Here is a 25,948-nt window from a genome sequence, read left to right as displayed (position 1 = left end):
TAAAAGATATAAAAGTAGATATCCATATTCCATTGAGAAGGTAAGAAATATGTTGGGACTAAGTCTTAGGTATGTAGCCGAAATAGTTAAAATGCCTATTTTTATATTAATTTAACAATTTGGTTACATGTACATATTTAAAATCACATCAGGTATGTTAATTTAGACATACCGCTTTTTTCTTATCTTACATTTTACAAAACAATTTTATTCAAAACCTTCCTGTAAGTTTTTGACAGCTTCATATGCATTTTTAACATCAGTGTCTTTGGCACTGCTAATGCAGTTTTGGGGGTTACATAAGGATTTCCCAGAGTTTGTCACCTTCATTTTTAAGATTTTGAGATACAGAATTACTTTGATCAGTGTATGTTGTCCTCATTGGAAATTTTGTCCTAAGCCACAACATGCATCTATAAAACATTACGACAGTTTTTTATATTTTTAAAAAACCTATGTAGTAAGCCAGGCACAATGTCTCACAGCTGTAATCCCAGCACTTTGGAAGGCTGAGGAGGAGGACTGTATGAGGCCAGGAGTTGAAGACCAGCCTGGGCAACATAGTGAGACCCAGTCTCTGCAAAAAATTTAAAGAAAAAAATAGCTGAGTATAGTGGCATGTGCCTTTAGTCCCAGTTGCTTGGGAGGCTAAGGCAGGAGGATTGCTTGAGCCCAGGAGTTCCAGGCTGCAGCAAGCTGTGATCGGGCCACTGCACTGCAGCCTAGACAACAGAGTTAACCCTGTCTCAGAAATAAACAAGTAAATAAATGGATAATCTGTGTAGGTATATGTGCTTGTGTTCTGTACGAAATACCTATCTACTACCTTGCTTTTGTTCTTCTTAGTTTAAATTTGTAATACCTCTTTATTATAAAGTCAGTCAATTCATAAGACCAGTGAGGTTTTTTTTAAAATTACATATGGATTTTTAAAATTTATTTTTTAATTGACAAAATTTTATAAATTTATGGTGTACTACATGATGTTCTGATATCATTGTATACATTGCGGGATGGCTAAATCAAGCTAATTAACATATACAGTACCTTACATACATATCAGTTTATTGTGGTGAGAACAGTTAAAATCTACTCATTTAGCTATTTTCAAGTATATACTACATTATTATTAACTATAGTCACCATATCGTACAATGAATCTCTTGAATTTATTTCTCCTAACTGAAATTTTGTATCCTCTGACCATTGTCTTTTAAAGAGATCTTTGAAAGATTTTTATAACTGCATCCAATGCATGAAATTATGAGGGAGGTAATATTTACCTTTTTATTTTGACCCATTCCATTCTAGACTGATATCATTTCACAGTAATATACATTTAACAAATAATACATCATTGTTCAAAATAAAATAATTAGGAGAACATCCCATAAATGAAAGACTTAGTAAAAACTCAGAAATAAGGCATCTTCTTTTCAAACTCTTTTGTATCATCTTTTTTCACTTAATAAATTGTGGAGATTATTCATATCAGTACATATAACCATTTTAATGTCACCTTAGTGTTCCATTGTATAAACGTGCTATGATGTATTTAGTCAGCTTTCTATTGGTGACAGGAGATTGCTTCTTATCTTTGCTATAGTAAACAATACTACAGTAAATACCCTTGTGTTTCCTTTGCCAAATGTGTAAAATCTCTGGAACAAAGGATAGATGCATTTTAAAATTTGTTAGCCATTGCTTACTTGCCCTCCAAAGAGGTAATGGCAATTTCCACTACAACCAAGAAGACTGGAGAGTGACTACATACCTACAGTCTCTCCAAAGTAGTACATTGTCAAAATGTTTCTATAATCTTTCTGCATACCAGATTAAATTTTTCTATTTTCTATTTTCTCCTCTAAATCTTATCTATCTTTACAATATAGATAGAACTGTATAAAATTATACACACTAGCAAGCCAAATTTAGATAAATATTTGTTTTTAATTTTCAAATATTTAACTTTAGAACAAGTTGTATGTTTAAAACATCAGATTAGTTTCCATATTTATGTTTTCTTTTGATTGTTAGATTTAGTATCTTTTACTTTTTAATATAAATAATTTTGAGAGAAGCAGATTTGATGCTTTGGTATGTTGCAAATCAAATGAATCATATATGTAGAAGTCAGACTTTATTAAGATGATCATTGAAGGAATTGTCCTTTATAGTTTTTCAAAATAAAATTGTATTAAATAAACCATCTTGTTTTTATTTTCTATGACAAAGCAAATCATTATCTAATTGGTTTACTGCGAGAGGATTTTTAGCAACTTTCAGGAGTAGCACCCTTCCTCCTTAAGTATCTAATGTGTCTGCATGTTCCCTTCTGCAGAGAAATGGTCAATGCATGGTTTGCTGAGAGAGTTCACAACATCCCTGTGTGCAAGGAAGGCATCAGAGGCCACACGGAGTCTTGCTCTTGTCCCTTGCAGCAGAGTCCTCGTGCAGATAACAGCGCCCCTGGAACACCAGCCAGGAAAATCTCCGCCTCGGAATTTGACCGGCCTCTTAGACCCATTGTTGTCACGGATTCCGAGGGAACTGTGAGCTTCCTCTCTGACTCAGAAAAGAAGGAACAGATGCCTCTAACCTCCCCACGGTTTGATAATGATGAAGGGGACCAGTGCTCAAGACTCTTGGAATTAGTGAAAGATATTTCTAGTCATTTGGATGTCACAGCCTTATGTCACAAAATTTTCTTGCACATCCATGGACTCATCTCCGCTGACCGCTATTCCCTGTTCCTTGTCTGTGAGGACAGCTCCAACGACAAGTTTCTTATCAGCCGCCTCTTTGATGTTGCTGAAGGTTCAACACTGGAAGAAGCTTCAAATAACTGTATCCGCCTAGAATGGAACAAAGGCATTGTGGGCCATGTGGCAGCGCTTGGTGAGCCCTTGAACATCAAAGACGCATATGAGGTGAGCAGGGGACGTGAGAGCAGGGGACCGTGAGAGGAGGGAAGGGAATATGGCTGGGTCACTGGACAGCAGTTGTGGATGGTGGGTTATTGAAACTGTGGTGTATTATAGTAATCTGCATACTTACTTAAAACCAGAATGTATGCTGAGAACTTCCCCATCTTTTAAATGCCAGAGTTTCTTCACTGGGGGTTCAGTCAAGGATATGGGCCTGAGAGAAATCTTGCCTTGTTTTTCTCCTTAACTATAATTTAAGATAGCTCATCCTATAGTTGTACTCTCTCATCTTTTTATCTGATCACTGTACATATCCCTATCTATGTTATCTCCACGCGAACCTCTGAAGATTTTACTGAGATTCCAAGATGATAGGTCAGAAAACTGTCAAAAACCCAGACAAACCTATTGTCTTTTTTCATTTAATTAATCATATTCATTCACTTAAAGTCCCATTGATACAGAAATCTGATTTTCTTTCCTTCCATTCTATCATTTATTTTTTTAAATAAACTTACAGATATCTTCAAAAAATGGACATTTTTGGCTCCAAAATATTTCAATGTTTCCGTTTGCTATTTCTTCCATTTTTGCTATGGCTATGCACAGGTCTTTGATTATGGGCTTAAAGACTATACTATAAGACTCTCCAAATTTCCCATTTATTTATTTATTTATTTTTTATTCCATTTATTTATTTTTATTTTTTTTTTCTTTTTGTTGACTTCACTTAAACTTAAATGCATATTTTGTTAAACAAAGACCATAAACAAATATTTACCATGTTTGTTACATGTAACATACAGGAACAGCTTTTAACAGAAACTCATCAACTCCCCAACATTTTTTTATTATAAATACAGGTATCAAAACAATCCCGAACATATTTTTGATACTACTAGTAGTCAGCACCCACACTGCTTCAAAAATTAACACAATTTGTGACAAAATATTCATTGTACCTGCTACATTAAACAGTTTCAACTGCAGCTCTTTTGCTAAGCAAGATGAATTTTGCTAAGCCAATTCTGTTTTTCTTTCTTGAGGTTTTTACTTTTCATAAACACACATGCTTCCACTGCCATCTGACACCTCTCTTCACGCTTTCATGTTGTAAATCTGAATTCTATCTCGAGTATTCCAGGTTTATGTTTAAATGACAGTGCCTTAACAAGAGAAAAAAAATTGTGCTGCATTTTTCCTCCTGTTACCTGAAAACATAATGGGTGTACGTATATTAAATATATTCTTATTTAATACAAATGCCCAGGTCATGTCTACCAGGTGGAGTTCTTTTACTTAATGGGTGGGTATTTTGCATTGTGATATTTAATCAAGACGTTAACATGAGTAGAAGGTTGTTGATTTAAGACAAGTTTGAGATCCACTGAAATTAATTGTTGTATGTTTGTCCTTCTGGTGGCTGTGGAAGCTTCACGTTTTCCTTGGACATCATGAGACGTCTTAGCTCTTGACGCGCAACTTCACTGCTATGTGAATTTTGCCATTTTGCTAACACTGGTATGCTCCATGCATCCACCATCCCACTGGAATTATTTACTCCATCCGTATTAATTTTTGTTACAAATCTAACCAATGGAGGAGCTTCTGGGTATTTAGATCCACATTCTACTTTCAAGCTGTATATTCTGTTTTCATAATTTGTCCTTGGCGGCCCAATATTCATGCCTGTCCACCTTGTCATATCTTCATCATCTTCAAGGCCCCAGCTAACCGTACCATCGCCTACTCCTTTTCATCCTTCTTCAAGTTCTTCCAACAAACAATTACCAGGAACTTTAACTCCCATGGAGACCACCATCTTCTCCTGTAGCCCCCAAATCTCCCATTTAAAATGACCTTTTTTATTAATAGAATTATGATTTTGAAACAGAGCATCTTAATTGAATGACACTTTGTATGTCTGTGAGGTACTTCATAGCACTTTGACAGAACCATTGCTACCTGCCTACTCTGTGGTACTTTATGAAGATTCTGGCTAGCTTTATGTAATCTGAAGGGTCATAGCTATTTTATCACCCCTGTGTACCTGGTGCCTATTATAGTGTTTGGCATAGAGCCAGGTCTTAATAAATAGAAAGCAGATCATTATAGATGCCAAGGAAATGTGGTAGGGTTCAGAGAAGCAGGATAGGTAGGATATGTGGTTGGAAAGATGGAAGAAGATTTCTTTGAGGAAGTAATGCTTGATATGGACCCCGGAAATACATAATATTTCAATACATTGAGATTTGTGCATGGTGAGATCCAGAGGTAAAGGGAAATTTGAAGAAGAAACAGAGACGTTGGACCATGGAAATGTGCGGGTAAGCAGACAGACATTGGGCTGTGGGAACAGGTCCAGGAAATTACTGGGGTCTTGAATACCAGGCTGAGGAATATATATTTGGCTCAGAGCCATGAGGAGTAATTGAAGATGTTTTGAAAGGGGGACCAGTATGATTTAAACTGTGCTTTAGAAAGATGAATTTTACAGCAGTCATAAAAAGAATTAGAGGGAAAAATACCAGAAGCTGGGAGGATGGAAAATTATTTTAATAGTCTAAGTATGAAGAAGTGGGGACCTGAGCAAGGACACTGGCCTTAAAGATCAACAGGAGGGAATAGGCCCTGCTGTTGAATTGTGGTGGCTCACACCTGTAATCCCAGCACTTCGGGAGGCCAAGGCGGGAGGATGGCTTAAGCCCAGGAGTTTGAGACCAGCCTGACCAACATAGTGAGACTCTGTCTCTACAAAAATTAAAAAATTATCTGGGCGTAGTGGTGCACACATGTAGTCCCAGCTACTTCCGAGGCTGAGGCAGGAGGATCAATTGAACCCCAGGAGTTGGAGGTTGCAGTGAGGTATCATGATGCCACTACATTCCAGCCTGAGCAACAGAGTGAGACTGTGTCTCCAAAAAAAAAAAAATGATAGGGAGTGGATTTCGGATGAAGAAGTAGAGCCTGCTAAACTTGGCAGCTAATAGGATATGGAAGTGAGGGGAAAAGAGGAGTCGAGGATGCCTCAGGTTTTGAAGTTGGGTGAGGGAGGATATGGTTCTGCTGAGGAATACTGGGGGCTGGCACGTGGGATGTGATAGTTCAGCAAGGTTGAATCCTGAGATATTTTTTCAGAAGCCATTCTATATAAGCATTGTGTTCAATTTTGATTTTCTGTGAAAGATTTACCGATCTTCATAGAGCTATCTCCGTGACCTCCTTGAGCTCTGTAGTAACTTCACACTGTAACAGACTCCAAGAGGGGTATTAAGGACACAGCTGAAGGACTGCTGCCAAATTTGCAGAATTCCCTTCCTGTCTTAGGTGACAGCTGAGTTTCCACTTTTCAATGGCACTATAGTCCCAAGTACAGCAGCACCATAAATATTCTTCAGCTTTGCTGAGAAAGCCTTCATTTGTCTGTGTGGCCCTAAGTGTGTCTGGCCCTGAGAATTCTTCACTCACATATATTGTATTTAATCTGCTTACGGTCTTTAAAGTTTTGACAGTGTGTTTTTTGTTTTGCAGTTGATGATTGAATTCTTGTGCTGCTGTCTAAAATAGCCAGTGTCCTCAATCTGCACTGCTCCCAGGGTGCAGCCTCTTAGCCTGTTGCTGCTTCACCCTGCGAAGTCTCGTTCTGTGTTACAGTGGCCTTGCAGGAGTTACTCGTGTCCCAAGACTTTCATTAGAATGTGTGGGGGTTGATCTGTGATCTAATTTACATTGGTTTTAGCAGTTTGAATAATCATAATGCGACTGTCTCATAACCTTTTTTGAAAGGAGTCAGGATATGAAAATACATTCTAAGTTTTCTGAGTCCCACCTCTTTAAATGTGCATCTGTAAACATGACGCTGTACGACAGCATTTCTTAAGCTCATTTGACCACCGAACACTAAAGGTCGTATTGTCACAGGGGGAAACCAAGAGGTAGCTGCAAAGTGTAATCATACTCAGATAGATGCTAAGAATGAAAAATGTCTTATAAGATAATTTTAAGAAGTTACCAATATTTGATTCACTTTTAAAAACTTTGTAATAGAAAATGATATAAATTTGAAAACTCAATTACTATATTACTAACAAAACAACACATTCATCTGTTTAAAATATAAGACAAGATCCATAACTTAGACTAGTGATTCCCAATGAGACCATGAATCTTAATGAAAGAGTTGGCTGATGAATGCTGCCTGCACGTTGGTGTTCACGCATTGTCTCCTGCATCAGCCCCATGCAACTTCCTTGAATGTGGCACAGTATTAATAATAAAGATATTAACACATTTATTAGTAAGAAGATAAAATATTAACCCTTATAATCAGAAGTTATTACCTTAATAATAAGATACAATGAGAACAACTATATAAATGTGTTTGGTGTTCTCCTTATATATGAAAAGTAGGTGTCATCCGATACCTGTGCTAGATTGCCTGGAACCCCCATTCCACATCCTAGGGAAGTCTTGAGCCTTCCCGAGATTTTATATGTTTAAGGACTGACATTGTCAAAATACCTTCTTTCACCCAAGTCACCTGGAATGCAAAACTTAGACTCTCCTGTTTCCACAGGACAGCCACTCCCTGAGTCCCGTGATGTCTAAAGAGAAAACTTGGAGGGTCTTAGGGCAGGATCCCATGGCTCCTTTTGTGGCCTTTCACCATGGAGCTGCTGCTCCTCCTGCCCCCACTTCATCCCTTCCTTTCATTGTTTCTCCAGAGAAGCACAGTTTCACCTTCTCTCACCTACAGGTCTCACTTTTCACTTTAATTGTTTACCAAGATATTTTCCTAAAGAAATATAAACTCTGTCAGTTGACTTTCTGATGAACAAAATTGTTTCCAGCGTGAATTGGAGAAAGGGAAAAGAACACTTGCAACTGTTTTAATTGGGATAAATCCATTTACTAATCTCTTAACGGTATCATTGTGCCAGGGAACACAGTTTGGGAACTGCTATGTCTGCTTGTTCTGTATTCTAATCACTTTTAGGCATTCTCTTAAAAATTCCACTCTGTGGAAGAAAGCTAGCCTTATAATTTGGCAAGTCCATTGTGTTGTTTCCTTTTTTTGTTTTCTGTTACTTTTATCTTGATAGAATTTCAAACTCGCAGAAAAGTTGCAAGACCCAGTATAAGGAGCTTCCACAAGACCCTTTACCCAGATTCTCCAGTTTATCTGTTGCCCCATTTGCTTTATCATTTCCTCTTTCTCTCTGTCTTTCTCCAGTGCAGTAAGTAATATATGCTTTTTATTTTTTCTGAACCTCTTAATAAGTTGGAGACATTTTTGCTAAATATTTCAATATATATATATATATTTTTTATTTCAGCATATTATGGGGGTACCGATGTTTAGGTTACATATGTTGCCCTTGCCCCCCTCCCCCCTCAATATATATTTTTAATAAGTATATTCTCTTACACAGCTGTAATGAAATTATCAAAATCAGGAAATTTTACATTGATAGAATACCGTTATCTAATCTGATACAATACTATTGTTTAACAGTCTATAGTCAAAATTTCATCAATTGTCCCATTAACAACCCATTTATAGTGTTTTTTCACCCCAATCCAGGATCTTACATTGCACATAGTTGTCGTGTCTCTTTAGTTTCTTTTCAGTCTGAAACAGTTTCTAAGCATTTCTTAATCTTTCTTGATTTAGACATTTTTAAAGGGTGTAGACCAGTTATTTGCAGAATGTCCTTCAGGAATGGATTCAAGGTAGGCCCTTTTGGCAGGAATACCCCAGATGTTAATGTTGAGACCTTGTTTAGTTTTCCAAGCAACAACCAGTTCTTCAGTTCTCTGACACCAGCCGGGTGTCCTACATTCCAATGCACTTCTGATGCTAATGTCCTGGAGGTAGCACAGACCCTACATGGGAAGGGCCCAGTCCCACAAGACTGTCCCCGCTTCAGATGCCAGCCGCAAACAGGATTCTCAGGCTACCTGCACTTCTTCCAGGCTCACCGCTAATTCGTGGGTTCTGGTGACTCCCCCTCAGGGTCAGTAATTTGGTAGAACTACTCACAGAGCTCGGGACAGCACTATACTTACAATCACAGTTTTATTCTAAAGGTTACAACTCAGAATAGCTATATGGAAGCATTGCATAGGACAGGGTATGGGGGTGGGGACACACAGCTTCCCTGCCTTCTCCAGCATGCGACCATCCCAGCACATCACGCGTTCGCCAACCCAGACTCTCTCCCAGACCTCACTGTTCTGAGTTTTTTATTGAGGTTTCATTGTGTAGGCATGATTAACTAAAACATGGGCTATTGGTGATTGAATTCAATCTGCAGCCTCTCTCCCCTCCCAGAGGTTGGGGGTGGGACTGAAGGTTCTAACCCTCTAATCACATGGCTGGGTGATGAGCCCAGCTCCCATCCTTCTAGGGCTCTCCACCCCCACCCAGACTGCCAGTCATCCGCATCTCATTATGAAAGGGACTTGTTATATTCATAATCAAAACACACTCCTATCACTCAAGAAATTACATGGCTTTTAGGAGGTCTGTGCCAGGAACTGGAGACAAAGATGGAAAACATTTTTTATTATACCACTGACGTTTTTAGTGTATCTCACCAGGAGGCACATTGTGTAAGTTTTCTCCAATATCGATGATTAAATTTGATAACTTGGTTAAAATGGTATCCACCAGATTTCTCCAATATGAAGGTACAATTTTCCCCATTGCAATGAGTAAGTATTATATGGGGAGACACTTTCGAGACTGTAAATATTCTGTTCTTCAGTAACCTATACTTACTAGTGTTAGTACCCAGTGATTTTCTACCTCTATCGTACCTTCTATATTTATTAATATTAGATGGCATTCTAATGTTAGGAAGAGTTTGATTTCTCCTTTATTTATTCATTCACTTATTTATATCAGCAGGGCCTCATGGATTTTTATTTTATTTAGTGAATTATGATCTCTCATTATCTTTGTATCAAATTTGCTGACTCCTGTGTCTTTTTGGTGTGTCCACATTATTTTTGGGTGTTTTCTCGCTTTCTGGCTTATCAAAATGTTTGAAGCTTATCTTTTACTTTCCCTGCCCTAGCCCTCGAAAAATTCTTTTTTCCAAGGATTCCAGGTTTCTTTTAGTGGAGGAAACGGTATTTAGAAAACAACATAGAGGCAGTAGATGTGCTCATTGCTGCTGGTTATGTATGTAAGTAGACAGAGCTGGGAAAAAAAATATATAAATATAGACACACCTATATTTTATTGATTTCCGTATCTACTTACTATATTAAAAAACAGTGATTCATACTGATACTTCCAATTTCAGTCAAACTCCTCAAGGTGCATTATTTTTCTTCCTCTTTTCTCTATTGGATATTTCCTTTTCCAAAAATGAAGAGCCAGGCTTCTTTATTCTGTATGTGTTTATTCATATGGGCAAGCTGACTTCCTAGCTCTTTACTCTGTAGATTTCAGTATGTTTCCTTTAGTACCACTTATAGTACATATAGTGGTGACAAATGCTCTCTGTTTTAATTTATCTGAAAATGCCCTTATTTTTCCTATGTTCTTGAAGGATATTTTCACTGGCTAGACAATTCTCAGTTGATAGTAGTGATAGTAGTTTTTCTTTTTTTCAACATTTTAAAAGAGTTTTCTCATTTTTTTCTGGTCTTCATTTTTCTCAAGAGAAGTCAGCCACCGTTTGTATCATTTTCAACTTATACGCTTAATCTAATGTATTATTTCCTGTATATGGTTAAGGTTTGCATCAACTATGGGAAATTTTGGGTAATATATCTTTAAGTATTTTTGGCTCCATTCTCTTTGTCCTAGAAAACACCAAGACTCTGCTAACTTTTTATAGTTTTTGTCCTCTTAGTCCTCCTGAATGGATACTTTCTGTTGATCTATCTTCAAGTTCACTGACCCTTTATTTTGCTGTTTCCAATCTGCTGTTAAACCCATCAATAAAGTTTGCATTTTACACATTGTACTTTTCTGTTCTAGAATTTCTGTTTGGCTGTTTTAATAGTTTTACCTTTCTTTACGGAGATTCCCGTCTGTTCCTTATTACTATATGTTTTCCTTTAAGTCCTTAAATACATTTCACATAGCTGCATTAAAGTTCTTGTCTGTTAATCCCAACATCTGAATCATCTTGGGGTTATTTTTTTATTGAATACTTTTTCTCTTCATTATGGCTTGCATTTTCCTGTTTCTTCACATGTATAGTAGTTTTTGGTTGTATGTTGGACATCGTATGTTTCACTGCTGAGCATTTGGATTATATCCTCTCCTTTTAAAATAGGGATGAGATTTGTTCTGGCAGGCAGTAAACTCACAGGAAGATCCTTTTGATCCTGTCAGGCTTGGTCTTATTATTTGTTAGAATGCATCTATTCTAGTTTTGATTTCAGTCTTAGGGAGTACCCCACAACTATAGGTATAGTCCTTACTCCTAAGGAATGGCCTTTCTCTGTCTCAAATGCCTGAGCTGCGTAGTGAACTCTCTGCTCTGGCGAGGCTGGAACACTGTTGTCTCCAAACCCTTCTCTGACTGGTATCACCATTCAGTTTCCAACCTTTAGCAGGTAATTTTTGCTAGTCTTCTCAGAATTTTGCACCATACAGGTCCAAAGTGAATACCCACTCAGTCTCCTGCCACCCTTCCCCTACCATCTTCCACCCAGTCCCCTGGGACAGCCTCTCTACTTTGCTTTACAAATTCCAGCCACTTCAGAAGTTTGGAGCTCCTTCCAGTTCTGTTTGGAACTGTTGCTCTGCTTCAGCAGTACTTGCCTTCTCCAAAGCAGGAAACGCTCCCAGGCAGAAGCCTGAAGTATTGCATGGCAAACACGTGTCTTTCCCCTCTGTTCTGTCTGTGGCTTTGTTGTCTCATATTTTGTCTAGTCTCATAGTTGTCTTCAGCAGGAGGGCAAGTCTGGTACCAGACACTTTGTTATGGCAAGTGGATATACAGGGCTTGTGTTTTTTCATACTGTCTGGTTCTCATTAACAGTGAAAGGATAATCACTATGGTAGTAGTGTTCCATTTTTCCTTTGGTGTTACCTGGACCCAGAGGGGTTAGACATCCTCTGTGTGTATTGTCTATTCAGTGACTACGTCATTATAGGAAACCTCTTTGAGATGCCAGGGGTTTAGAACTTCACTTGAAATGAAATTTGAAGGACATGTTATTCCCACCCACTTGAATGAAGAGAGTGAAATCCAGGACTGCGGTTGAAAAGCTGTGAAAGTCCTAATTCCATCTGTCAAACTCCACTGCTTTGATTAGATGGTTGTGTTAAATCCTCTTCTTTATAAATTGTCTTGTAATTCAAATATTTATCAACAAAATAACTGCTGAGGATGTATTTTTGTTTTTTACATTTTGATTGTTAGTTTGTAAAATAATTTACTATGTCAATAATTTTTCACTTCTTTAATACATCAATATCATTATCCTATCTGCTTTCTTTAGGTAGCTTGCAATATCTAAAGCCAAAATAAGAACTATTTTATTAGAAACATTCAGCTAAGGTTTTCCCGAAGTCTCAATATAACTTTGAGTATGTTTGCAGAAAAGTCAAAAATGCAGTAGTGTTTATGATATAAAATATTTATGCTGATTTTCTACCATTTTATAACTTTTCTTTTGAATTTATCTTTAAAGCCAAGTTTGGCCCTCTCGGGAGAAAATTGGCCTCATTTCTGACCCCAATTTATGGAATCTGGTGTAATCACCTACTTCATTCACAGCTTGACTGTGACTAATTTATTAAAAAACAGAAATGACCTTCAAAAGATGAGCTTTTCCGGTATGTATATTCCATATTCTCTGAAGGGAATTCCAAAAGCAGACTCTTTTAGAGCAGCAATGCTGCTATTAGGGTGAGCATGTAACTTTCCAAGAATATTGCTTTGAAGGGAACAACACTCATTCAGATGTTTATGTTCTGGAATGTTTGTTTCCATTCTAATCTTACCTACTATAGTTGCGTCTGCTGATTTCTTCTACTATGGTTTCCTTCTTACGGGCAGGATTTGCCTTAAACTTATTATAAGAAGTTAAAAATGATCACCTGTTTAATAATTGGAATTATTTGTTAGTGAATTCCTTCATTTATTTAACAAATGCTTTTGAGTCCCTGTGCTAAGTATTGGGAATACAGTAATGAACCCTCCCCCAGCCCACCCCCCCCAAAAAAACTCTCGTAGAGTTTGTAGCCTAAGTTTAGATCTTCTTAATCTAAAGTTTAATGAAAAATTAAACTTTACCTTTACTTAATCCATATTTAGAGCTTTTACACCTCTCAAAAGTCCTTTGTGTTTATTGGATGTGTATAATGTGCCTTGTAAAAGGAGGGAGAGATTCAAAAGATGAAGAAATTGTTTATAATCTGACTCAGTCCATGCACCTCTGTTATATATACAAAAAAAATTAAATTTTTATTGACACTTGAGATAGAAGGACACAATACTGAGGAAATGTAAAAACAACCATTATAAAGGAAGTTAAGTCACTTATTGTAGAGATTGTTTTGGGGGTGGTCCTTAAAAAACGTTCTGGAGCAGACGTGCTTTTCTCTGGATTGCACAGCAGAGTCAGGTAGCAAGAGGGGTGGAGAGCTGCCAGTTTTTCCTCATTTAAGTATGGAAGTCTAAAATGGTTAATATTTTGAATATATTTTATTTATGAACATTTGTTCAAGTCTATATTTTTTTCTCATAAACTCTAACTGCTAAAAAGCCCCTGAAATTTATCATTGTCAAAGTTGATAGATACTTACATGACTTGATGCCTTTCGCAATGATAAAATTGTTAGAGTGTCAAGGTAAGTCAAAGGTTAGATTTTTCTAATCTAATAAATCAAAAAAAAATCAAATCAGTCTTTGAGCAGGTCAGTTATTAAATTGAATTTCTTTTTCCTTACTAGGATCCTCGGTTCAATGCAGAAGTTGATCAAATTACGGGCTACAAGACACAAAGTATTCTTTGTATGCCAATTAAGAACCACAGGGAAGAGGTAAGCCAATTTTCCATTTTATAAAAGATCATTTGGAAATATTTTCCTTTTGAAATTTTTTTTTACTTTACACATATATGAAATATTGCTATAGTGACAAGTTAGCTGTAAAGTACTAAGTGCTTAAATATTCTGCTTGATATTTTTTATTTAGACTCTAGTTACAAGGTTGAATCCTGATAAAGAGTTTACTATGACCTTTGACTTAGAAATAAATTTTATACAAGTCGTTTCCTTCCTCCCCACTTCTCCGAAGCCATTTTCTATCTTAAGATATGTAATTATGGTTGTGATTGGAATCAGTTTATTTGATGTTATAGTTTAAGTGTATGAGTAATACTCATTTTATAAATGTCATACATTGCGATGGTCATCAGCCGATTTCTTTGGATTCAAATCGAGGTTTTGAAAAAATGGAAATTGTAGCTAATTCTAATTGTGTAAATTTTGATGTGAAATTATAACAAACAAATGAAAATATGTTGGTTTATATTTCACCTAACTAGAAGATTGGCTTCTGTTAGCACTGAGTTCCCTCTTCATTTTACACTTATTTCAAAAAAATAGTTAATAAATTATCAATTAAACTGAAAATTTCAGTTGAGCATTTTCAATCCTGACCTCACGTTACAACTAACTGGAAGATTCAAGAAGACTGCCAATTGCATTGGTTCAGGGTTCTCCGAGCACAGAATCCACAGGCTGTATGCAGATAAATCAGGGGGTTATCGTGGGAGTTGGCTCACGCAGGTATGGGGGCCAGCAAGTGCCGTGATGTGCCGCATTCAGGCTGGAGACCCAGGGCAGCCCGTGGTGTCAGTCAGCCTGAATCCTAGGGCGCCACTATGCAAGTCTCAGGGTCCACAGGCCTAAGGAACTGCAGTTCTGATGTCGAGTTCCCTCTTCCCTTTTCCGCTGCTTTTTTGTTGTACCCAGGCCCTCAACGGATTGGATGGTGCCACCCACGTTGGGGAGGGAGGATCCTTTTTACTGATTCAAATGCTACTGTCTTCTGGAAGCACCCTCAGAGACACACCCAGAAATAATGTTCTACCAGCTGTCTGAATATAGCGTTTTAAAATTCCCATGCCCAGGCTTCCCCTTTTTAATCAGAATCTCTGGGCCTGGGACGCCGGCGTCAGTATTTGCTAAAGGTCCCAAGTGATTACAATACGAGGCCAAGGTGGAGAACCACTGCCAGTCATGTTAGAGGTACTTGCTGCTTCTACCTGATTTATATTTAAATTTGGACATCTTTCCTTTCCCTCTATCCAGTCTGTTACCAAGTCCCATTGATTTTTTCCTTTAGAATGTTTTTCACTTCAATTCCTTTCTTTTCATTCCTGCTGCCTACACCACAATTCAGATCTTGAAGTAATGCCTAAGCTTTCTAAATGTTCTCCTAAGGGTTTCTATACTTGCAGTCAATTTCCCTTCAATCCATCCTGCATATCACTGCCCTGGGGGTTTTTCCTAAAACACAGCTTTCTAAATCAGTGCTTCTGAAACTTCATTGTGCATAGGAATCACCTGGAGATCTTGTTGAAATGCAGATTCTGAATTTAGGTCTAGGTGGAACCCGAGATCCTTATCTATCTAACAGGGACCAAGCTGACGATGCCCTCGGTCTGCAGATCACAGTTTGATTAACAAGGTCCTAAGTCGGTCACTCCTCAGTGGTCATTCCCAGCGCCTTAGACTTGCCACATGATTTCTTAAGATGGTAGTTCCAGCAGTAGTTACTAAAATACTTGCAGCTGTGACATGAGATTAATTAGTTTAATCACCTAAGTATGGGAATGAATAAATAAAATCGAAAAGGCCATATGTGGACTGATGACTGTAGTGTTACTAATAGGGTTGCCAGATATAGCAGATTAAAAAATGTCGCTCTTGTGATATTTCGGACATCATTATACTAAAAAATTGTTTGTTGTTTATCTGAACTGAAATTTGACTCACATTTTATGTGACAGGCCTAGTTATAAACCAAGGACTAAGATTATGATTCTACGCATTTGAGAAGACAATGTTCAGCTTTTAGTTAGTAAGTGTACATTAAAATCATGGCCTAAAAAACAGCTTTGTATTGGCAAAGGAATTCAGCCCAAATCATGCTCTGATTAAATTTCTCTTTCTAGATAGCCATCCACAATCTCTCCAGCAGTAGGGACTGGGGGAACCCAGGAGAAGGCAACAAAATCACTAGGAAGAAGTGAATTCGATCAATTTAAGGGGACAGTTTGATGAATTTTGACAAATATATATACAGTCATGTACCCACCACTGTAATCAAGATATAGAATGTTTCTGTCATCTCAGATATTCCCCTGCACCCCTTTACAGTTGATCTCTCCCTCCTCCCTCAACCTCTGGCCCCTGACAGTCACTGATGTGCTTTTTGTCACTGTTGTTTTGCTTTTTCTAAAATGTCATGCAAATGGAATTATACAGTGTGTGGTCTCTTGTGTCTAGCTTCTTTCACTTAGCACAATGCTTGTGAGATTTACCCCGTCCTTGCACGTACTGGTAGTTTGTTCCTTTTTATCGCTGAGTGATTTATTCTGTGGTATGGATACACTGCCATTTGTTTGTGCATTTACCAGTTGATAGACATTTGAGTTGCTTCCAGTTTATGTCTATTGTGAAAAAAGCTGTTGTCAGTGTTTGCATACAGGTCTTAGTGTGGCCCTATGTTTCCATATCTCTTGGGTAAATATATAGGAGAACGATTGCTAAATCATATGGTAGGTATATGTTTAATTTTATAAGAAACTTCCAAACTCTCTTTCAAGGTGGCTGTACCATATTTCATTCTTACCAGCAATGTACGAGAGTTCCGATTACTTCACATCCTTGGTAACACATAGCAATTCAGTCTTTTTATTCTAGTCATTCTAGTAGTAGGGGATGATTTAAATTTCATTACATGAATATATAACCCCACTCTCAACCAAAAGCCTGCTGTCTGCTTACAGATCTGATTTCAGCCACAGGTCCCCAGATGGTCTAGAGCTTTCCCTAAGATTTCTGCTGGGGCCCTGAGCTTCCTCGTGTCCCTCTCTCAGCTCCCATACCCTCTCCTGCTGGTCTCTGTTTTACCCTGTGATGACTTGATATGAACCTTGGTCTCTTCACTGGTTTCCAAAAAAGTTTACTCATACCCAGCATTTCATGAGATTAAAAAACCTTCCGTAGGCCGGGGACAGTGGCTCATGCCTGTAATCCTAGCACTCTGGGAGGCCAAGGTGGAAGGATCCCTTGACCTCAGGAGTGCGAGACCAACCTGAGCAAGAGCGAGACCAGTCTCTACCAAAAATAGACAAAATTAGCCAGGCATGGTGGTATGCATCTGTAGTCCCAGCTACTCAGGAGGCTGAGGCAGGGGGATCTCTTGAGCCTAGGAGTTTGAGGTTGCAGTGAGCTATGATGATGCCACTGCACTCTACCCTGTCTCAAACAAGAAAAACCAAACTCATTAACTTCACTGGAGACTTACTACTGGTTGAGTATCCCTAATCTGAACATCTAACATCCTAAATGCTCCAAAATCTGAAACTTTTTGAATTCCATGACACTCAAAGGAAATGCTCGTTGGAGCATTTCAGATTTCAGATTCTCCTATTAGGGATGCTCAACTAATATAATGCAAATATTCCAAAATCCAGAAAATTCTGAAATTTGAAACACTTCTGGTCCCAAGCATTTTGTGTAAGGGATATTCACCTGTAACTTTGCTCTAGAGAAGGTTTCCAAAACACAGCTTTTGAAACATCTTACCAACCCTCCCCACTCCCTGTCCTCTCCCCATCACTCCCTCTCCTCCCAGATTTGCACTGCCCAGTTCAAATATTAACTCTGAGAATTACTTTTTCAGAGAAAAGAATTAAGAGAAACAGTCAGAATAAACGTACTGTCAGTGTGGCTGCTGTAATATAAAAAAGTAATTTGGCTGACTCAGAACCAAGGCCACTAACAAGATGAAGTATTCGACTTCCAGAATTGTCTTCAAATATGTGTCTGTGTAAACAAAGTCAGGGAAGTGTTTGCTTTTGAGTACACGTATAACTTCTCTCTCTCTCTCTCTCACGAAATTTCTGAAATCGAGACAGAGAGTTGCAGTGAGGCTCTTGGGAGTAATTAGTAAGATTGCTTGCTCTGGGCTTGAACCCGTCATAACGACGTCCCTGCCCACTACCCAGGGTGGGACTGGTCAGTCCCTTTGAGCTCAGTTTCCTCATCTGCAAAGTGAGGTACAAAGAGGACCTGCCTCAAAGGGTTGTTGGGAAGATTAAATACATTCATGCATGAGAAAGGCTTAAACAGAGTTCCCGGCACACTAGAAATGTTCAATAAATGGCAGGTATTTGTTTTTAAAAGGAGACCCAGAACTAATAGACAAGAAATAAGAGAGACAAGAATAAAATAGCTGTGTGAAGATGCCATTAGCCACGTGATCAGCCAGCTGGGACCCGATGGTAACCGGCCCAGCCCTGACTCGTGGGTCTACTCATTACCTTCTAACAAACTTTGAGCTTTGAAAGAAATGTTCTTCACTGTTTTTCCTCATAAATGAGGCAAAATGAATTCCGTGTCTTCTCTTTGTTTATGTCCAGCTGTACTGAGTAAGCCAACACACATTCCAACTAATTACCAAGGAAACTGAAAAGAACTGTGATTATTGAATTACTCTTTATTGATTATTTACAAAGTGTCCTGGTATCTTTTGGTGACACTGGTTTTTAAAGACGTAGGTAGGTACCAACTCGAAAGCTGTCTGAATGAAGCAGTTGAATGTTGGTTACTAAAATGTGAACTACAACATAGGCTAGAAAATTCAGAAAGATTTTAAGATTCACTAAAATATCTAAGTTCATTTGCCTCCTCTTCTGATGAAATATTTCAGCTAATTAAAAAGTTCAGGAGTTCTTTTCATCCATGTTACAATCTTAAGTGTTATAGATAACAGCAGTGCTTTTTTAGAAGTAAGGATCATAGATATTGCTAAACTTTTGTGACAGCGATATTTGAAAAGAATCATAGAGGATAAGTTTTTGCGATTTTCCCCTCTCCCTATTCCCTCCTAAGGAAATGGGGTTAAGGAGCAAAGTGGAAAAAGAAAAAAAAAACCGGGAGAAGCTTGAGGAGGCTAAAATAATTTATTTTAGAAAGGTCAAAGAGCTACTGGCTAGAAAAAAGGAATAAAGACAGAAAGAAAGAGCGGGAGAGGAAGAGAAGAGAGCCAGTGCAGGCTGTATATGGGAGAGTGGTTTGAGGAAGATGGAGGAGACCTTTGGGTAGGACTTTGGAAGTAACTGCCTTGTGTGTAGGAGACAATTAACATAAGTGGTATTTATTGAGCAAATCCTGTGGAAACTGCTCTGAGGGCCTGACAAATACTGATTCATTTAATCTTCATAACAACCATTGGAAATAGTCGTTATCTTATTCCCATTTAACAGATGAGGAAACCGAGACATGGAACATTTAGGGAACTTGCTCAAAGTCATGTAACTAGAAAGCGGCAAAGCTGAGAGTCCAACCCAGGCAATGTGATCATAGGGTCATGTTATGGACAAGAGGGTTTCGTAAAAGTCTGCTGTGGGTGATGACTACATTCTCCTTCCCTCCCAGTCGGTGTTTTCTTGAGACACTGCAATACGGATTTAAATTACGGCCAACCTTGCTGCTGTGGCAGGTGGCAGGTACACCAGTGCACGTAACGTGGCCCCAGGCAGAAGCAGGACTTGAAGGTGGCAGCGAGGAGACCTGGCTGCGTTCTGATGACCCGTCAGTGTCAGTGTTTAAACCACTCTGCAGACAGACTCTTTTTAAAATGAAAAATAAAAAAAGAGAGAGAGAGATCACAGTCACATCCTCTATAATGCCTTAGCAGGAATCCATAAGGAAATTTTTCCAGGGATAAAAGTAACGGGAGCATGTGTCATGTTAATCTGAGCCAGTGTGCTCCAGAGCAGAGCATGATTGCACATGAAGCATAATGAAAAAAAAATTTGCAGAAAGTATGTGAAGTTTTAGAGCTGCTGTTAAATTTCTTTCAGACTTAAATCTGGATTTTTCAGACCCATACACTTGGATCAGTTTTTATTTTTGTCACTTGCATTAGTTATTTCTAAGGTAGAAGAATTCTTTGATGTTTAGTAAAGAATTGCAGAGAAATTCAACTCTTTCCCTCCAGCTCGGATGACCTATTTCTGAAATACTCCTCTCCCTTGAAGTGTTGCTTGTTATTACGTAGTGAAGATGAGTTTCTTTTTTTATTTACGGGGGCCGCACCAGTCTAAGTGTCCCTAGATGTTAACTCTTCTCAGAGCCCTGTTTGTCACTCCAGGCCTACTGATTTTTTTCTTTTTTTTTGGTAGATCATTTAGAGAGGAGGGGATGGGGGTAGAAGGCAAGACATTATGAAATAATGCAAGCTCTGAAAATGCAAGCTCTGGGGATCCTGACTCTTCTAGAATAGCCGGGGGGCAAAGCTGGGGAAGGGAAGTGGGAGCCCCCTCAGGCTTGGTGGTACCCTGTAGCTGTTGGTCTAGGCGCTGAGCACATCTCCAGGTCTCACCATGGCCACCTATCCGGACACCAGAATCTAGAGGCTTATTGATTCTTATTGATTGGTGCTGGAGATTATATCCAATAATGTGTTTAAGGCTAGGCTTAAACACCATTGTTTAACATCAACTCCAGTTATTAAGCAGAAATCCAATTTGAAATCAGAGCTCTTTCCTCCTTTTCTATTTTTATCTTGTCATCTTGATTTTATTTTATCATACTTGATGATATACTTGAAATTCTGTGATGCAAATATGTCAGCTAAAATAGAGGATTTAGGATAAATTCATTACAATGTGATAAAGGAGCATCTTAGCTAAATACCTACTTATCTACATCTTCCTTTAAAAAAAAAAGCTGAAAAGATTTTTAAAAGCATCAGCTGATTTTTATGAGTTTTTTTGAGATACTTTGATAAATCAAAGTGATTAATGCTTGCCAAAAGTCACACAAAAACAGCCATTAATGGAATCAGATGTGTAATTCCCATAGCAATATTCAAAAGTGAATGTTTTCTAGAATTTAAGTTTTATAACGGTATCTGCTCATTTAAAAATATTCTCATATATTTTCCCTAAATTATCTTGTTTTGACAAGTAATTATCACTGCAATATGTAGAGCACTGGTTTAGGCAATAAGGATATTTTTTTAAAAAGGAAGCAGGAAGGATGCTTGCTTTTAATTTTTTTCCGATTTAGAGAGGTGGATCTTGTCCATGAAAAATTAAATATCTTATACAAAGTAACAAGATAAATTTTAAACAAGTCAAATATTCAATACACAAGTTCAAGGAAAGACTGGACCGACCCGGGGAGTTAAGAGAAGTCCCTGAGGAGGGACGAAAGCGCCCTGCTGTGTTTATCCCATGGCCTCAAGGGAGGAAGCCCATAAATGCTCCTGGTGACAGATGGTTGGTCTCCAGGGAAGGTGGAGGCCAAGGAGGTCCTTGTCTGTGATCTCACGCTCACAGTACCGACTAGGGCTTTCTAAAATTTGACAAGTAAAGTTGGAGCAAATAAACATTTCAGTTTTATGCATAATCCTTCAATTATGTAAAATAGATGAAAATGTAACTACGACAATCAGAGTTTATTGGCAGACTACTGACACTTAATCTAGATCTATTTTAGTCTCAAAGAATTGGCTAGTTATGTGTTTTTAAAAACTTATAAATTGTTCATTCCATTTATTCCCTGGCAATATTCCTTCCTGTAGCTTTGTTTTAGAAACAAAAGTGCTCTGCAGAGTTTCCATTTGTTCTGGACTTGTTGTCATGATGATGAGCCTTTCTTTTTACTTTTCCACACTGCTCTTTAAATAATAATAAACAAGCATATTTTGTGAAGAAGATGTTAACCACTTTCCTAAGAGAACATTACTTAAGAGCAGCAGATGAAAAATACTGTGCTAATAGGTGAAATCCCTGAGTCTGCACTACTGATCCAGGTGAAGAAGAAAGGTTGAATAAAAGCTTGAAACTGAAGACTAAATTAAGGGTAGGCTCTATGTGATAAAATAGATACCTTATTTTTAATGCTCAGAAAATTTGGTTCATACTGAATGCCTTTTATTCAACAGGAGGTTTACGTTCGTTGGATCTTTCAGGATAACCATTCCGTCACGTGTTGGAATGCGTGACACTTTTAATAGATCATTTACAAATTTAATTTTGAGGAATTTTACATAGTCCCTGAATAATGGATATTAGATGTCTGGAACCAGTTGCATAAATAATTTCTTGTATAGTATCTGACCCAACACCATATAATAAGACCCTTGGATGGATTTTGGTCATTAAAAAAGTTTTGATGTTTTCATGCCTTCTTACAAGAATTAACGTGATTGTCAATGAAATTGCTGCTCTCAATAGGTATATGTGGAAACATCTATATTCATCTATTACAAGCTAAGATTACAAAGGTAAAATGCTTTATAAAATGTTAAATACCCTGTATTCCTTCTTATTAAACCCTCATCTAAAACTTCCTACTTGCCTCTCTTCTGTCACAGAGTAGAATTAATATTCTAGGCTGAATTTAAATTAAAGAGCAAGAGATGGTGATGGTTATATGTATTTTTAAATTTTTTTGTGTCAGTTCACAGTGGTGAAATAAAGTGAAAATTACTTAGGTTTAGAATTCCAGATCTATTTGATTATTACAAATTATTTGATAATTGTAAGTACTATACTGTATTGGTTATCTCTTGCGATATAACAAATTGCATTAAACTTAGTGATTTTGAGCAAACATTTGTCATCTCAGAGTTTCTGTGGTTCAGGAATCCTGAAGTGGCTTAGCATGCTGAGTAGTGCTGGCCCAGGTGTCTCCGGGCTACAGTCAGGACATAGGCAGGGGCCGCTTGACTAATGCTTGAGCATCCACTTCTAAGGGCTTGTTAGCAGGAGTTTCCGGTTCCCAGCCACAGGGCCTCTCCTTAAGTTGCTTGGCGTCCTTCCCCAGCATGGCAGCTGACTTCCCAGGCTGAGCAGTGCAAGAGAGAGTGAGCAAGGAGGAAGCAGCAGTGCCTTGTATGACCTGGTCTCCAAAGTTGTATGCCACCAAGACTTGCCGTATTCTGTTCTGTAGAAGTGAGGCATTAAATCCTGCCCAGACTCAAGGGGAGGGAAAGTGGGCTTCACCTCTCAAAGAGAGTAGTATCAAAGAATTTGTGGAAATATTTTAAACCCACCAGAAGTAGCGCTAATACATTGTTATTATTTATTCTATATAGTATATAAATCTATATTTATTATTCTCTTTCTTTAAAACTGGCCAGAGGGTAAAAGAGGTACTCTGCTCATTAACTAAAATAATATTTTAAAGTCATTTTTTCTCAACTTTTCATGTACTGAAAAATGATATGAACTACCAGAGGCAGCATAGATTGGGGTTTACACAAAGGTGGTAAGTTGGCGTTCAGGCTTGGCTTGAGTCAAAGGGAAAAGAGGAGGTAGAGAATTAAAGACCGATGAGAAAAATAGTAAGATGTGTCTGCCTCTTTGTATGGTGGCAAATGATTGAGGTGTTATTAAAAAAGACTTTTAAAATGTTATGCCACAAATGCTCCTTTACTTGAGATCACTGCATGTGATGATGAGCACTTTGGTGCTTAATCTCCACAGGGGATGCTCATTGCCATGTCTTCATTATGTCTTTCTGCACCGTTATTTTCTGCCTCTCTTCATGGACCAAAAGCAGGGAGAATGTCTCAATTACTTTGGAATAGTGTTTGCTTGAGTATAAACTAGTAGGAGGGAAGTCCCTGGAAATGAGGCCTCACGGGTAGGCAGGGCTCAGGAAGAGCCCCCTAATGACAGGCAAAGGAGGTGCTGGATTTTCTTTAAGCTAGAAAACGTTTGTTATTATTTAAAGATCTGTGTGGCCACAGCATTAAGTCTGAACTGTTTCTTTGTTTAATATCTAACCCAGAGCCACATAATTTGACACTTGATAGATTTGGGTAATTAAATAATTTCCATATTTGCTCATATGCAGAAAGAGCACTGTGTCTAGAGGCAGAAAAGCTGGTAAGGAGGTTTTTGTGGATTTGTTAAGCTTCTGTTGGAGAGGTTGAGGAATTAAATTGATGGAGAATAAGGGAGAAGGAAGAATTTAAAATAACTTCCTAGGTTTTTAGATAGGTTGTAAGACAGAGAATTGTGATATTCCCTAAAATGACGTGCAACAAAGAAAATTGGCTTATGGGGAACTAAACAATTAGCTCTTTTTTTGCATGTGTTTTTTTGCATAAAGATTAACAATCTAATATTTTCTTCTCTACCCTCAAATCTCTACACTGCCTCCCCATCCCCATGTTCAGCTGACAGCCTTGCCTACTCTTTCACTGAAAGATAAAGCAATGAGAAGAACACTTCACGAGAGAACTTCCCCTGCTTCTTTCTCCCACTTCTATATCTGAGTCAGTATACCCTGGTTTCCCTTTTGCTTCTAGGGATGAACCGTCTGAACCAGCCAGGGTCAGCCACCCGTTTGTGCACCAGGTCTCATCCCAGCCCAGCTGCCCAGTGACACAGCTCAGCATTTCTTCCCTCTGTGTCCAGAATCATCAACGTTTCCCTTTCTACCAAGTTTGCTCATCAGCATACAAATATGGTGCTATTTCTCCTATCTTAAAAACAAAACACTCATTGGACCACACTTCTTTCAGAGACTGCTGCATTTCTCTGATCACCATCAGAGCAAAACTATTTCAAGGAGTTGTTCAGGCTGTGTTTGGTGTTTCCATCTTCTTTTATTCTCTCTTGAAAATATTTCATCCAAGGTTTCACCTTCACTACGTTTCCCTGTCTCTCCCCTTCTCCTGAGGACTCCCTATTCCCCGAGACACAATATTGAAATTAGGCCCATTAATACAATGTCCTCTAAGTGTTCAAGTGTTCACTTTAAATCAAAACCTAGAAATGATTAAGCTTAGCGATGAAGGCATGTCAAAAGCCAGGACAGGCTGAAAGCTAGACCTCTTGTGACAAACAGTTAGCCAAGCTGTGAATGCAAAGGAAGAGTTCTTAAAGGAAACTAAAAGTGCTACTCCAGTGAACACACAAATGATAAGAAAACAAAACAGCCTTATTGCTGATGTGGAGAAAGTTTGAGTGGTCTGGATAGAAGAACAAACCGGCCACCACATTCCCTTAAACCAACACCTAATCCAGAGCAAGGCTCTCTCTCCAATTCTGTGAGGGCTGAGAGAGGTGAGGAAGCTACGGGAGAAAAGCTGGAAGCCAGCAGAGGTTGGTTAATGACCTTTAAGGAAACAAGCCATCTCCATAACATAAAAGTGTAAGGTAAAGGAGTACATGCTGATGTAGAAGCTGCAGCAAGTTATCCAGAAGATCCAGTTAAGATCATTGATGAAGGTGGCCACACCAGAAAACAGATTTTCAACGTGGGTGAAACAGCCTTCTATTGGAAGAAATGCCATTGAGGACTTTCATAGCTGGAGAAGAGAAGTCAGTTCGGGCCTCAAAGCTTCAAAGATGGGCTGACTCTCTTGAGAGGGGCTAATGAAGCTGGTGACTGTAAGTGGAAGCCAGTGCCCATTTACCATTCCAGAAATCCTAGGGCCCTTAAGAATTATGCTAAATCAGGCCGGGCGCGGTGGCTCACGCCTGTAATCCTAGCACTCTAGGAGGCCGAGGCGGGCAGATTGTTTGAGCTCAGGAGTTCGAGACCAGCCTGAGCAAGAGTGAGACCCCGTCTCTCTAAAAATAGAAAGAAATTAGCTGGACGACTAAAAATATATAGAAAAAATTAGCAGGGCATGGTGGCGCATGCCTGTAGTCCCAGCTACTCGGGAGGCTGAGGCAGGAGGATCGCTTGAGCCCAGGAGTGTGAGGTTGCTGTGAGCTAGGATGACACCACGGCACTCACTCTAGCCCGGGCAAAAGAGTGAGACTCTGTCTCAAAA

The 25,948-nt window shown here is 38.5% G+C and overlaps 1 protein-coding gene and 1 pseudogene across 1 annotated transcript in view; one reads left to right on the top strand and one right to left on the bottom strand.

Moving 5' to 3' along the window:
• The window catches only part of PDE5A (phosphodiesterase 5A, cGMP-specific), a 123,585-nt gene that overhangs the window by 16,237 nt on the left and 81,400 nt on the right, over positions 1 to 25,948 (top strand). The window contains exons 2-3 of the mRNA XM_012645347.1: positions 2,342 to 2,930; positions 13,855 to 13,944. Coding sequence (XP_012500801.1) covers positions 2,346 to 2,930; positions 13,855 to 13,944 — 675 coding nt within the window. The 5' untranslated portion in view covers positions 2,342 to 2,345. The remainder of the gene's footprint in view (positions 1 to 2,341; positions 2,931 to 13,854; positions 13,945 to 25,948) is intronic.
• Positions 4,321 to 4,749, bottom strand: LOC105811313 (annotated as a pseudogene).

The sequence above is a fragment of the Propithecus coquereli genome, unplaced genomic scaffold (assembly GCF_000956105.1).
Source record: "Propithecus coquereli isolate 6110/MARCELLA unplaced genomic scaffold, Pcoq_1.0 Scaffold232, whole genome shotgun sequence".
NCBI classification, from domain to species: Eukaryota; Metazoa; Chordata; class Mammalia; order Primates; family Indriidae; genus Propithecus; species Propithecus coquereli.
The sequence above is the reverse complement of the archived record's forward strand: the minus strand, read 5'-3'. Positions and strand labels throughout refer to the sequence as shown.